The sequence below is a fragment of the Jatropha curcas genome, chromosome 2, assembly GCF_041381405.1.
Source record: "Jatropha curcas cultivar XTBG-Jc1 chromosome 2, XTBG_Jcur_1.0, whole genome shotgun sequence".
NCBI lineage: Eukaryota > Viridiplantae > Streptophyta > Magnoliopsida > Malpighiales > Euphorbiaceae > Jatropha > Jatropha curcas.
In genome coordinates, this window is record NC_143152.1 from 5,420,619 (window position 1) to 5,437,048 (window position 16,430).

The 16,430-nt window shown below is 32.8% G+C and overlaps 1 protein-coding gene across 1 annotated transcript; it reads right to left on the reverse strand.

The window, feature by feature from the left end:
• Positions 1 to 13,471: 13,471 nt before the first annotated feature.
• On the reverse strand, positions 13,472 to 15,036 carry LOC105635898 (E3 ubiquitin-protein ligase PUB24). The gene has a single exon (XM_012219032.4). It carries the CDS (start codon positions 14,705 to 14,707, stop codon positions 13,472 to 13,474), a length of 1,236 nt encoding a protein of 411 aa, XP_012074422.1. The 5' UTR covers positions 14,708 to 15,036.
• Positions 15,037 to 16,430: the final 1,394 nt, after the last annotated feature.

Consider the following 16,430-nt stretch of genomic DNA (forward strand, 5'->3'; position numbering starts at 1 on the left):
AAATTTTCCCTTTGATAATAAGACACAAATGAGATTATTTGAGTTTGTTACAATAACTAAAAAATTCAAAAAGAAAGAAAAAAAGATGGGAGCAAAGGACAACAGCTTTTGGATGATTAAAATATAGGTGAAAATGATAAAGTAGTGTGGAAGCACTAACATGAACAATTATGAATGGAAAGATTAGAAGCAAGTGGTACCCTTTTGGATGGCTAAACCTTTCCAATTGGGTTAACTCATGATAAAATCCACACAACTTTGTTATTAATTTGGCAAAAACCTAATTATTATAGTGCTTAGTGGATTAATTTTACTATTATTAACTCCAAGAAGTGGATTTGGCCTAATCTTTTAAGCTTTAGCCTAAACCACCACCTTTAGAACACCTGATTTTTACATTTTAAGCACATGCTTACTTCTGATTTTGACTTATCCTATAACTAGACATTGTTGTTACTCATAATGGGTTGACTTTCTAGCTAGACTGTGGAATTATAACTAAATCAATTATATATTTAACCCATTAACATCCAAAAAAAAAAAAGAAATTAATAATTATAGTTGTAGAATATAATTACTGAAGTCTAGACTAATTTTTCATCAAAAGATTGTAAAAAGAAAAGGTAAGTTGATATTAAATCTCTTATAAATATTACCAGAAATCACCTCAAAATCTACACATCCAGCTAGTCCAATGACTATATATTGAATTAAATGATTTATTTTTTTGAAAATTATCTAAGAAACAAATGTGAATAAACAAATGGTTAATTAAATGATTAACGACTTAAATGCTTACGAAAGAAATTTCTAAAATTAGGAGAATCCATTAATAATAGACTTTAATCTAAAATTAAGGATGTGATATTGAATTTTTTGAACTCTGTATAGAATCAAATTGAATAGGTTCGATTCAATTTCCAAAACAAAATTGACTTATTTGCTATAATCAAATTGAAAATCGAAAACTGAATTTGCCTAAAATCATAAGCCAAAATAAACAAATTAATCCCAATAATTCGACTGAAAAATAAACTATAGATCGGTTCAATTGTTCAGTTTTAACTGATGTATGCTCACTCTTATCTTTTTTCAATTCATCTATAAGGGCTCATTGGATTTAAAAATTGGATAATTGTTATTCATTCCACGATTTATAAATTTTACTATATATTTTAAAAATTATATAAAATCATTATATTACTACATATTTATTTCAAAACCGAACTTACATGCTATTTCCTGAATCAAACTAGGTTTAAATATAGAGTCTCAGGAGATTTAATTGGCTAAACTAAATAAAATTTCTTCGAAAAATCCAGCCAAGCAACGCTCAATCCAAGGCCATTTTCAATATTATACAGGCTTTCGAATGTTGACCCGCAATCTAATGGATATGGATCAAAGCCTCAGGTTCGATCATCCACCCGATTTAAACTCTACCCATATGCAAGTTATAAATACACTAAAATATTTCCTCAAAAAAAAAAAAAAAAAAACACTAAAATATCATTATATAGGCTTTTATTGTTGTAGAAAAACAAATAATTCTAAAATTATTTTTGTGATACTCATAATAAATTTTCTTTTTTTTTTTTTTTTTTTTGGGTTTTTGGATCATTCACATGGTCTTGGGTTTCAATTCATATTTGTTTGTGCATATCAATTATTGATCTCTCACAGAGATTTGTTGATTTCTTCAATTTATTCTTTCTTTTTGTTCATTAATTTTATCATTCCAGTTCAACTAAATTACGATTTGTCATTCATTCTTTTCGATTCTATCAAGGATACAAAATCAGATCAGTTAAAATGTAAAGAATAAAGGATTAAAGACACAAAATCAAATCAGCTAAAGACAAGTGAATCAAGCTAATCATGCCACAAATCATGTTGTATATAATTTTCTTTATTTTATTTCCTATTTCATTGATTACTTTCACTTGTATGCATTGTATATAAGAATTGATATTTCTAATACAAACACATAACCTTTTCTAAGCATATTATACTTTTATATAGTATCAGAGCCCCTCCTCTTAATCGAGATTTTCTTTTGAATACCGTGACTATTAATTAAAGCTCAATCCCTCCACCTTCCAACAACAGCAACACCAACTCAAATGTTATTAATCCTATCATTCATAAAGCGTCGCTTATCACGCTAAACCCAACAGCACAACTACCAATCAAATTCACTAGAAGCATAAATTTCCTAACATGGCAAGCTCAAATCACCACTCTGCTTCTTGGTTATGATCTCATGTCCTATATTGATGGCACTTCCCATTGTCCTCCACAGTATATTCAAGAAAATGACCTGATGATTCTAAATCCTGAATTCAAAACATCGCAACATCAAGATAGCCTTCTTCATAATGCAATTATGGCACCTGTTGATACAACAATTGCTTCTATTGTTGCATCCGCCCATACTTCATACCAAGCATGGCAACGACTTCATCAAACCTGTGCCAATAAATCCCAAACCAAAATTTACAGCCTACTTGATATACTTAGCACAATCACCAAAGGTACAAAAACAGTAGCTGAATATCTCAGTGAGATTCGTTCTATTGTTGATGAACTCGCTATTACAGGTTCTCCCCTGGGTGATACTGAATTAGTAATTAAGATCCTAAGTGGTCTTAGTGCAGACTATAAGAAAATTAGTGCTGCCATTCGTGATGGGATACACCCTTTACCTATGAAGAAATTATATGACAAACTCATTGCCCATGAGTTGTTTCTCAATCATGCTTCAAGTCACAAAGATACTGTCTCTGTTACTGTTAAATATACCCAACAAAGCACACCTACTGGAGCATCAATTGAACAACAGGTCATGTGTTCCCTCTCAATCTCAATACGGAAGAAAACAAAATCAAAGTGAGTGCTCATTTAACCAATCTGGTGGTAGTCGTGGCTGGCGCACTAAGCAAAATCGTGTTCAGTGTTAATTATGTGATAAATATGGTCATGTTGCCAAGTTATGCTGATCTCAGTCTCATAATGCTGATGATGCGAAAGCCTCTTTTCTCTTGCAGCAAGGACAAGGGACACAGGTGAATGTTGCACATCGACAATATGGAGTACAAAATAATTGGCTCATGGACACAGGAGCTAATCAACATGTTACATTTGATGCCCAACAACTTCAGACATACTCAGAATATAATGGCACAGATGATATAATTGTTGGTAATGGTAACAGTGCAAAAATTACTCACACTGGACACACCACTCTTCCCTTAAACACTAAACATCTTTATTTAGATAATATCTTATATGCACCTTCTATTAAGAAAAATTTAATTTCTGTCTCTCAATTTTGTCATCAAAATCAAACATCTGTTGAATTCTTTCCTACTTACTTTCTTGTGAAGGATCTGATAACAGGGGCACATCTCGCACGCAACCAGAATAAATTGGGTTTGTACGAGTGGAAGAGGCTGAGCTCATTATTGCCCACTGTCCTACACGTTCATCTTCAACCATCAACATCTATTTGGCGTCAACGTTTTGGTCACACACATATTCTGAGTGTTAAACACATTATCAATTCTGCAAGTTTACCTACTTCTGCTTTAAATAAACAACATTTTTATCATTCATGTCTTTGTAATAAAAGTCATAAACTTTCTTTTTTCAAAATCCACACTCACTAGTTCTCAACCGTTGGAGTTATTATATACAGATCTTTGGGGTCCCTCTCCAACCACATCTTGTGATGGATATCGATACAATGTCATTTTTTTTTATCACTACAGCAAATATATTTGGTTGTTTTTACTTAAACGAAAATCAGATCTCACAGGCATCTTTTTGAACTTCAAAACTTTAGTTGAAAAATACTTCAATCACAAAATTCTTACTGTTTATTTTGATGGTGGGGGGTGAATATGAAGGATTACACTCTACCTTAGTCCAACATGGTATACAACATATTTATTCTCCTCCTTATACACCATAGAGAATTAGCACAGCTAAAAGGCGCCATCGTCATATTATGGAAACAACCTTGACATTATTGCATCAAGCATCCCTTCCCCTAAATTTTTGGTCATATGCATGTCAAATAGCAGTTTACTTAATTAATCGAATGCTTACTCCCATTTTGCATAACCAAAGTCCTTATGAAACCCCTTTTCACACTCAACCAAATTATCCATCCATGCGTGTCTTTGGCTGCCTTTGTTACCCATGGTTAAAACCGGATGCCTCACATAAATTAGATCCCAAATCACAAGCCTGCATCTTTCGAGGCTACTCCACCACACATCATTGTTATAAATGCATGGACACTCGCTCTCATAAGTTGTATCTGTCACGACATGTTAAACCGAATTTCCATATGCCAGTTCTTAACCTACGTTGCCTCGACCAACATCTCAAATACTTCATGAATGGATTCTACCCTCATCTACCAATTCACTGATAAGAGTAATATTATTCAAACATCGTAGTCAAACTTCTGTTATTCCTATTCCTTGATCATAGGGATGTTTACTGAGATAGTGTAAAACGTATTTCTATATTGTAGGCATTTTGTTACTGCTCTTGTATTTTAAATACTCATCAATAGCAATCTGAAAATCATTATCCCTTCCATCTGTTTGCCAATCTTTATGATATCAGAGCAAATTTAAGGTTTCAATACCGTGTGTTTTTTTTTTCTTTCTTTCCCATGGCGCCTTCTACCACTTTTGCATCATCTTCTTCTGTTATAACCTCAACCATTGCCTCAATCCAGAATCATGTTATGGTGAAACTCACCACAACAAATTATATTCTATGGAAAACCCAACTTGTGCCTTTTCTTTATGGTCAGCAGCTGTACCATCATATTGATGGTTCTATTTCTTCTCCTCCAAAGTTTATTAATGATCTTCCTAATCCTGCTTTTCAAGACTGGTTTCTCAAAGATCAAATAGTGCTGGGCTGGATTCTTAGTTCTCTATCTGAATCGGTTCTGTCACAAGTTGTTGGTGTCAAAACTGCTCACGAAGCTTGGACTCGGCTTCAAACAACTTATGCCTCTGCCTCTAGAGCACAAATTCATACAATAAAAACTGCTCTTTATACCTTGTCTCGTGATACCGAAACTATTGCTGTCTATATGAATCGAGCAAAACAATTATTCGATCAATTACTTGCTCTTGATGCTCCTATTTCTGAAGATGATCTCATCGATCATATTTTAAGGGGGCTAGGTCCTGATTACAGACCTTTCACTCGAAATATTGAAGCAAGACTCACATCAATTTCATTTGATGATCTCTTTGGCTTGTTATTATCTGAAGAAATGCAGATTCAAAGTTCCAATACCTCACTTACTACACCAGCAGTTACTCACTTTACCAATCGCCAGTCATCTCGTGGAGGTTATAGAGGAAGGGGACGAGGTGGCCGGCGAGGTGGCTATCAATCCAATGGAGGTCGTGGAAGAAATCAAAATTCAGAGACTTATTGTCCTACCTGTTACAATTGTGGAGGTAGTGGTCACACTTCCAATGTTTGCCCCAGTCCTAAAATCACCAACCAAAATACCAAACCTGCCAGCAACTACTCTTCTTCACCAACTCCATCCAATAAGCCCTGGATTGTGGACAGTGGAGCAACCCATCATCTCACATCTGAACTGGAAAACTTGGCCATTCATTCTGAGTATTCTGGGACTGATGAAGTAGCTCTCACAAATAGTAAAAACTTGCCAATTTCTAGTATCGGTTCTAATCATATTTCTCTCAATTCTCATAATTTTTCTTTAGATAATATCTTATATGTTCCCACTTCTAACACCAATTTGTTGTCTGTTCGTCAGTTTACAGTTTCTAATGATGTCTCATTGGAATTTTTCCCTAATTTTTTTGTGATTAAGGACCTTCGAATGAAGCAAATACTTCATCGAGGACACGTTAAAGATGGACTGTATTCTCTTGCATCCACCATGCCTCCACCAGCTATTCATTCAGTTTCCTTGTCAACATGGCAGCCCGTTTGGGTCATGCTTGTTCTCAAACAATTAATAAAATTCTATTGTCAAATAAGTTGTCTGCTTCTCCTAATAATATGAAATCTTTGTGTGAAGCATGTTGTGTTAGCAAATCACATAAATTACCATTTGTTGCTTCTTCTTTTGTTGCTAAACAACCATTAGAATTAATTTGTTCTTATTTATGGGGACCTGCACCTATTTCCACATCTGATGGTTGTTTATATTATGTCATATTTTTCGATCATTTTACTAAATATACCTGGATCTATTTCATTCGCAAAAAATCTGATGTCTTCTTATGTTTTGTTAAATTCCGGCAAGTCATTGAAAAATCTTTTGATAAATCCATTAAACAATTTCAATCTGATTGGGGTGGAGAATACCAAGCTCTCCAAAAAATATTGAGTGACAATGGAATAATACAACGTAGTTCTGGTCCACACACCCCTGAACAAAATGGGTATGCAGAGAGAAAACACCGTCACATAACTGAAACTGGTAGAGCTTTTTTAATTCATGCTTCTGTTCCACCGAAATATTGGGATCATGCCTTTGCTGCGGCAGTTTACACTATTAATAGACTTCCCACACCCACACTTAAGCACAAATCTCCTTATCACATTATTTTTCAACGACATCCGGATTATCAATTTTTTCGTACCTTTGGTTGTGCGTGTTATCCTTGGTTGCGTCCTTATTCTAAAAATAAATTGGAACCACGCTCCATTAAATGTGTCTTTCTTGGGTATAATATTCTACACAAAGGTTACAAGTGTCTCTCTTTGTTTGATGAACAAAATATTGGAACAAAATATTTTACTCACGTCATGTCTTGTTTGATGAACAGGTTTTCCCATTCAAAGAAAGTGATGGGTGTTCTTCTGTCCTCGGTGCACCACCTCCACTACCTTCAATCTTATCACTTGCTCAACCACGAACTACTGCCTCCAGTAATGCACTACCCAACCTTACCAATTCAACCAATAGCCTACCTACTGCTGTACCTCTACCTCAACCGAACTCTCAAACATTACCTTCTGCTGCTAATACATTGGAACAAGCAGTCCCTATTGCCATAACCATACCTGAAACCACTGCTGCACCTATATCAGAACCTGCCATAACAGATTCTGTGTTAGTTTTGCCACCATCCACTACAAATTCTGCACTTACTAATGCTCTACTTCCTCCACAAGAAGAGGCTACAATTAACCGCCATCCTATGGTAACTCGTTCAAAAACGGGAAATTTAAAGGCTAAAATGTTTATCACTTCTATTCTTTCTATGACACCTACTTCTTATACAGAAGCCGCAAAATCTTCGATTTGGAGACAAGCAATGTCTGAAGAAATTGATGCTCTTCTTGCCAATGGTACTTGGGATTTAGTCCCTCGCTCTCATGCTTTAAATATTGTTGGGTGCAAATGGATTTATCGTACAAAAACAAAATCAGATGGGTCTGTTGAATGTTATAAAGCTCGCTTAGTTGCGAAGGGTTTTCACCAGTGCCCAGGGATAGATTACATTAGTCCAGTTATTAAACCTGCTACTATTCAATTAATTCTATCTATTGTTGTTAGTAGTGGCTGGCCTATACGTCAACTTGATGTTTCCAATGCTTTTCTGCATGGAAAACTAGAGGAATCTGTTTTTATGGAGCAGCCCCAAGGATTTATTGATGATAGCAAGCCTGATTATGTGTGTGCCTTAAACAAATCTTTGTACGGGTTAAAACAGGCTCCTCGAGCATGGTATTTTTGTCTAGCTCAAGCTTTGCAACAGCTTGGATTTCAGAATTCCAAGGCAGATAGCTCCTTGTTATTTTCTCACATGAATCTCATGTTGCTTATTGCCTTGTGTATGTTGATGATTTGATTTTAACAGGGTCCAGCATTAGTTTTCTGCAAACACTAATACACAAGCTGAAATCCGATATAGCTTTAAAAGACTTGGGGCCTCTTAGCTATTTTTTGGGTGTTGAAGTTCTATCTTCTACTGCTGGTTTACATTTGTCACAAACAAAATATATTTGGGAAATTCTACGACGTGTCAATATGCATGAAGCTTCATATGTGAGTACACCCTCTTCTCCACAAACTTCGTTATTTATGGACAACTCTCCAACTTTTGAAGATCCAAAATTGTTTCGACAAGTTGTGGGAATGTTGCAATATCTAGCTCTAATGCGGCCGGACATTACAATGGCTGTTAATAAAATTTCACAATTCATGCACTCCCCTTCGATTCATCATTGGCGGGCGGTGAAAAGAATTCTTCGTTACCTTCGAGGCACTGCTGACCATGGGTTGTTGTTTCAATCATGTTTGACACCATCATTAATTGCCTTCAGTGATGCAGATTGGGGTGGTGATAAAACTGATCGCAAGAGTACCTCGGCTTATGCAGTTTTTCATGGTCCAAATTTAATTTCTTGGTGCTCCAAGAAACAAAAAACAGTTGCTCGCTCAAGCACAGACTCTGAATATAGAGCCTTGGCTTCAACGGCATTTGAGGTTTATTGGTTGCAGTGTTTACTTCGTGAACTTCGGTAGTTTGTTCAAGCTACACCTCGCATTTGGTGTGATAATGTTTCTGCAACATATCTAGCGGCCAACTCGGTATTCCATTCAAGATCAAAACATCTAGAGCTTGACTTTCATTTCGTTTGTGATCAAGTTCGCAAGAAAGTTCTTCAAGTTTCTCATATTTCCACAACAGATCAGCTTGCAGATTTACTTACAAAGCCATTGTCCAAACCACGGTTTCTTCAATTGAAATCCAAACTCAAGGTGGTTCCTTCCATGAGTTTGCGCAGGGGGGGGGGGAGGGGGGTGATAAGAGTAATATTATTCAAACATCGTAGTCAAACTTCTGTTATTCCTATTCCTTGATCATAGGGATGTTTACTGTGATATAGTGTAAAACGTATTCCTGTATTGTAGGCATTTTGTTACTGCTCTTGTATTTTAAATACTCATTAATAGCAATCTGAAAATCATTATCCCTTCCATCTGTTTGCCAATCTTTATTCACATCCATCCTCCACTTCACAACAATCCAATAGTCTCTCTCTTGAAATTCCATCTGTTTCGTAACCTCCATCTCTAGCTCACACAACCAATGAAACACCTCCCACTGCTCCACAAAAAATGACAATAATGATACTCCGACCTCACCTTCGCCATTGTTCAACTCAACTGATTGCATGTCGAATGTGCCTACCGGTGTCTCTTCCTCCATCGAGGTAAGTAATCCCATCCATGTACCTTGTGCCAATCGTCCTGTGACTCGCTCCCAACATCAAATTTTGAAATTAAAGAATCCAACTGATTACTCTGCTTTAGTGGTCTCTACAGTTTCATCTCTTGTACCTAAGACATACACTCAGGCAGCCAACATAACCATTGGCGCCAAGCTATGCAAGAAGAGGTTGATGCTCTTATTTTGAATAAGACTTGGACATTGGTTCCCCCTGATAAATCTAAGAACGTGGTCACCTGTAAATGGATATTTCATGCTAAAAAAAGGGTAAATGGTAAATTAGATTGCTATAAAGCACGACTCATTGCCAAAGGATTCTTGCAAAGACAAGGAATGGACTTTACCGCCACATTCAGTCCTGTTGTTAAGCCAGGCACCATCCTACTCATCTTAGCCATTACCACTGCTACTAGTTAGATGTCAACAATGCCTTCCTTCAAGGCACCTTGTCTGATGAAGTATTTATCCTTAATACATCTGCAAACTTAATAAAGCTATTTATGGGTTAAAACAAGCTCTGCGTGCCTAGTACTTGGAGCTCAGCAATTTCCTTATACCCATTGGCTTCACCAACTCCAAATCTGATTCATCATTATTTATTATGCATGTTTCTCAATTTGTCATTTATCTTTTAGTATATGTTGATGTCATCATTATCACTGGTTCTTCTAATGATCAAATTCAACAAGCGTATAGTGCTCTTTCTTCCAAGTTCTCTCTCAAACAGCTTGCACCATTAACATACTTTTTGGGACTCGAAGTATCTCAAACAAGTGTTGGCCTTCTTCTCTCCCAACGCAAGTACACGACTGATCTCTTTCAGAAGTTTGACATGATGGAATCCAATGGTGTTCACATCCCACTTGCTGCAATTACTCAACTCCACATAAACGATGGATCCTCTTCTACTGATGCTGCAAAATATCGTCAACTAATTGGAGCACTTCAGTATCTGGCCTTCACCCATCTAGATTTAGCTTACTCAGTTAATAAACTCTCTCAGTTTATGCATCATCCTACAGCTCTTCACCAGCAGTCGGCTAAGCGTATTTTACACTACTTAAAAGAAACATACATGTTTGCTTTTCGAATTTGTCCCAGCTCTCCACTCAATCTTGTTGCCTACTCTGACTCTGACTGGGCTGGAAATATAGATGATCGAACATCCACTTCTGCATATGTTATTTTCTTTGGAGGTGCTGCCATCAGTTGGTCATCCAAAAAGCAACATATTTTTGCCCGTTCATCCATAGAAGCAGAATACCGTGCTACTGCTGAAGTAAACTGGATCACAAACTTGCTCAAAGAGTTACACATAAAAATGCATGTTCTCCTATTGTCTATTGTGATAATCTCAGTGCAACTTATCTCACACAAAACCCCGTTTTCCATACTCATATGAGGCATGTCACTATTTTCACTTTGTTCGAGATCAAGTGCAGTCGAAAAACCTACAAGTTCGTCACGTCTAATCTAATGCGCAAGTTGCAGACTCACTCGCCAAAGTTGTTACCTCAACTGTCTTCATAGATCACAGATACAAGATAGGTATCATTGACAACACACCTATCTTGCGGGGGCATATTAAGGATATAAAATCAGATCAGTTAAAGGGAAAAGAATAAAGCATTAAAGACACAAAATCAAATCAGCTAAAGACAAGGGAATCAAGCTAATCATCCCACAGATCATGTTGTAAATAATTTTCTTTATTTTATTTCCTATTTCATTGATTAATTTCACTTGTACGCATTTTATATAAGAACTGATATTTCTAATACAAACACAACCTTTTCTAAGCATATTATACACTTATAGATTCAATCTCAATCACATCAGCTCCATGATAGACTTTTGATTCTCAGGTTATGAGCCTCAATTTTCATTTTCAGTTTTAACCGTTCAAATTGATTTTTTTTTTTTTAAATTCTCAATTTTTGTTCAATTCATGTTTTATTTTGTGTGATTAATTGATTTTAATATGTTTTTTATTTCTCTTATTCTAGCTCGATAATTTCATTTTCCTGTTTATCATTATATCTATATATATTCTATCTCTCTAAACACATACATATTTCATAATATGTGGTTTCATACATATGCCAACCGGTTTTAAATTTAGGTGTTCCCACTGTAGTCGAACACGAGAGAAAGATAATTTATATTGAAATTGATGAAATTATTCTATCGGGTAATGGAGAGTGTCAATTAGAAATTAAAAAATAGGATTATGAAATTACAAAACATAAATTTTTTTTATTTGATCAATACTTTAATTAAAGTGAACGAGTATGAGTAAATCTTCACATGCTTAATTCTTCATGATTTTCCTATCAATCCATTTTTTTAAAAGTTCAGTCACGAATTTTCAAATATGTTAGACAAAATTAGCTGTTTAAGTAGCTTTTTATGAAAAATTAAAAACTAAATATTACATGGATTAACTTTTTATGAAATATTATCTTAACATCTAAAATCTAATTCAAACACTATATTATAAAGCACTATAAAAAATAATATTATCAAAATACTAAAAGCTATTTATAAAATTGTTGCGGAACACAATTTCCGCGAATTCATGATGTTCTATAAACTGGTTTCACCAAATTACCATGAATATAAACCGGCACAAATATGATTTTATCAAAATTAATTAGTTTGGTACAAAATTATTAGTTAATAGCTAGAAGGTTATATAATATATTTGCATATATGAAATAAACAATAACCGAATTGCCAAATCTTGAATTGTATCACGTTATCTTGTCTAGTTTTAATCGGTTGACTTAATATTTTACATAATTTTGCAGCCAGTCAAAGTCAGAGTTGATCAAAGTTAACTGGATTTTCATATAGTTGGAACTAAAAAAAGAAAAAAAAAAAAAAGATTACAAATCACATGGAAACTTTGTGTATCACATGGCAAGTAGTGGATTTGGATTTCTCTTTTTTTTAAAAAAAAAAAATAAAAGTTACTTTTATAGTAATTGTCCCTTAATAATTTTAAATATAATTAAATTATATTGCTATTAAATTTTGTAACGTTTACCAAATTATTCAAACAATTCTACTATTTTTTAGGTTTTACAAATTTCTTTTATTTATTATCAAACAAAACAAAAATCATATAAAAACAAAAGAAGAAAAGATTATTACAATAATTGTTTTTATTTGGTAAGAGATTTTATATCTTAATTTGCAAATATGGAATTGTGCTTATTTCTTCATTGTTGTTAAACACATTTATGCATGTTATATGTAGCATGTTTTTAGAAAAATAGTCCGGATATGAAATGTTTAAAAATATTATTTTACTGTCTAAATCAAATAAAAAACTAATAATTACTCGAAGTTTTATATATATGTTTTGTCGATATCAATTTCTAAGTAAAAAGTCTTATACATTAGTTTTTTATTCAAAAAAGTTTAGACAATTCTTACTTTCTTTTGCTAAAAAATAACTCTTTTGATTATGATAATAAAATTTTATATTTGGTCTATAATAATAGGAGTGGAATCCTATATTTTATATATGCGATTATTTATAATTCTTGAGAGTTTGATCTTACTAATGACTTTATACTTTTCAAAAAGAAACAACAAATGAAATGAAAGTAATTTTTTTTCTTATTATCATGTTTGACCATTCAATATAAAATTACTCTCATTTTTGTCAATTTTATTTTTTTTTTTAATATTTCATTTGCTTAACATCACCCCAAAATCATGAAGAATCTTAGAGAACTATCAAGATATTCATGCAATTTGATTGTTATTGTTTATCCTTTAAGGTAATTATTTTTAAAATTTTCATATTTTTTACCTAATTATTTTGTATTATATTTTATTCAAGATACTTTATGTTCTTTGTCAATTGAATTTTTCGATTGAATTTTATTCAGAATTAATTAATTAACACATTTGGAATCCAAATGAAAGACCAGACCAAAAATCATCAATACTATAAATGAAAAAGGAATATATTTAATAGTCCTTCTAAATTTAGGTTATGCAAAATAAACTCAAATGATCAAGGTTGAGATGTATTTGAAATTTATGGATCCTCTTAATGCATTCCATTAGAGATTTAATCTGCATAATTAATTATATAATATACTATAATTAGGTAATTAACGTATTTACTGAAGGTGGCTAATTAAGATAAAAGTAAATTTAGTATATTATATATAATTATTTTTTTCTTTCTGTAATTACCTTGTCAAGAAAGTATAAGCATTGCTAATACAAGGAGATTTCCTCCACTCATCAGAATGTGATTTAAGTATTTCTCTTGCTTTTTCCTTCAAATAAATTGCACAATCAGCTTGTATTATCATACAAAGCTTTGAAACAGCTTTAACCTTCAGCATTTCTTCAAGAACCATGCTTGTTCCAGAGTACTTACATATTAATGCAAGAATCAGAATTGCTCGATCGTCGGTGACCGGAGAAACATTCAAGATTCTTTTTGCAACCACTGCAATTCCTCCTTTATGACTCAAAAATTTCTCTCTTCCATCAGCACATGAACATAAATGAAATAGTATCCCCATTATTAATTCTGTTGTTTTCCTTTCTGGCGATCTCCATTCGAGCTCGATAAGCTCGAACACTGCCCCGAATTGTACCATCATTATCCGATTTCTTCCCCATGGACAAGCATGTAATAATATACTCAAGGCTGCATTAATTCCTTGTTGAGTGATTTTACTTGCTCTTATAACTTCAACAATATTTTCGATAAATTCCGGTTTTAGCCTTTCGAGTATGCTAGAGCTTGCTTCTTCTAATAGCTTCTTTAGCACTGAAACAGCATGGGATCTAACAGTAATATGCTGATCATCAATATAATTATTGCACCCTAAAATCCATGAGAAACATTCAATTATCTGATCATTTTCTGAAACAAGAATCTTGGATTCGCTCGAAGGAATTCGAATCAATCGAAGAATACTTAAAGATTCTTGTAAACCATCAATCTTGGATTTCTTGAAATAATTTTTTAGTATAAAAAGTAACAAAGCCTTAGGCAAACCAGCTTCTACCATATACTTTCTATTCCTTTCGTTCTCCAAAGCAAGCGTTTCTATTTCTCTGATGGTTTTCATTTGCAGCGATGGGCGGTCAAGATCTGCGATGAGTTTCAAGACATGAAATTTGTTCATGCAAGATTTAGGGGTAGGGATCCTATCAATACCTTTACAAGCATTTTCTACACACCAAGCTTGGATTAATCTTCGCAAAGTGTGGTTCGGGGTTAAGTCTGAGTCTTTAGGCAAAGGTTGTTTAGTGACTGGACAGATTGCTGTGTTTTTGCTGTCACTAAATAGCCAGTGCTCTATGCTTTCTCTATCATATGTTATTCCAGTTATGGCTGTTACTGGGTCTTTCATGATTTGGAGAGATATGGGACAGATAAAATACTCCGGAACTTCTATTTCATCCATGAAAAATAGACAAATAATACAAAAAAAAAAAAAAAATCTAGAATAATGATAAAAAAACTTACTGACTTATCAGTTATACGATTTCATTCAAAGTGTCCACGTTGTCGAATGATTGCTTTTATTTTGATACTACAAACGTACAAGAAGAAGAAGAAGAAGAAGAAGAAGAAGGGCTGTGAATTGCTAAAAATGGAGGGAAGAAGATGGTGATGATTATTTAATGGGGAAATGAGAAAATTTTGTTCTGAAGATTGGTAAGAGAAAGCGGCTAATTTATTGAAAAAAATAAGATTGAGAAAGAGAGTGGGGATTAGTCCTCTCTTACCGGTCATATATTCTCATGTTGGATCTCTTACCATAAATAACATTCCAAGGAGCGTTATTGGTCAAAGAAGAAATATAAATACATTAACGTTTTGTATTATTCAATATTATTTTAAATGGCATCATTTATGCATTTGAACAAACTTTATTTAGTAACCATTTTGAGAATCTCTCAAATCTGATTTACCTGACCAAGGTCCAAGAGAAAAAAAAAAAAATCAATTCTTAAAAAAAAATATATTTTATTAATAACATAATTTTAGGATTTAGGAGGTTTATTTTTTAAAAAAAATATTGGTATTGTCGGTTAAACTTTGAATTTTGATTATGTTGATTCTATTTTTAAAGGGATATCCAATAAACTCATTTATTTTTTTCTAGTATTAAGGATGATTCGAATCTGAATCAATTATCAGATCATAAATATATTTAATGAGAATAGTCTCACTTTTATTGCAGGATTAACACATTACTGAGAATTATAAATTAATTATTTCTATTTTATAAAATTTTATATTGTCAAAACATATTTTTTAATTATACTACTAACATACTTTTGGTAACCTTTAATTACATAACGTTTCTTTAATTATAAAATTATTATTTTTTGAATATTAATGGCACTAGATTCTTGTAGGACTCATAAGAAAACATTTCCTTTTTCTAATTTATGAGAAATTAAGAAATAATCTTCCATTAGTTATTTAGATGAAGAATAATTTCTTATTTGGAAATCATATTGATAGTTCCTAAACAAGAATAAGTATTTTATTTGAATAAGGTTAAATAAGATTAATTTTATACATGGAAGCTTTGTGGAGAATATCAATTGACTTTTGACTCATGCTTAAAGAATATTGGGGTATATATTATTACTTTTTCAAAATTTAATTTCTTTATTTCATCAATTCAGCTTTTATGACAATAAATTAAAAAAAATAATCACATTATATATTATATACATTTATATAAAACTACACTTGTGTGTATATATATAATATTTCAGTCAATTTTATTTTTCTTCTTAATTTTTTTAATTTTTTCGACAAAAATATCGGAGAAACTGATTTAATAGTTTCAATTCTAAATCGTACTAGAATCAACCGATTAATATAAAATTGAATTTTTCTCAAATGTAGGCAATAATTCGTTTCAATTCAAAATTGAGCAAAATTAAAATAATTAAAATTTTTAAATAGAAAATCTGAAATTCTGATTGAAAATAAATTGGACCTACCAAAACATGAGAAAAAAATATAAAAAATAAGATGAATTAACTGAAATAAAAAAAAAAGATTTCGGATTTTAACATTTGTTAATTGATTAGGAGTTATTTTTTAACAATTAAATATAAATGTCAATACAAGTATAAGGTCTCTCATAGTTTTTTCCACCTACT

Coding starts and splice junctions, on each gene's coding strand:
- LOC105635898 (XM_012219032.4), bottom strand. CDS start 14,707: ATGGATGAAATAGAAGTTCCGGAGTATTTTATCTGTCCCATATCTCTC.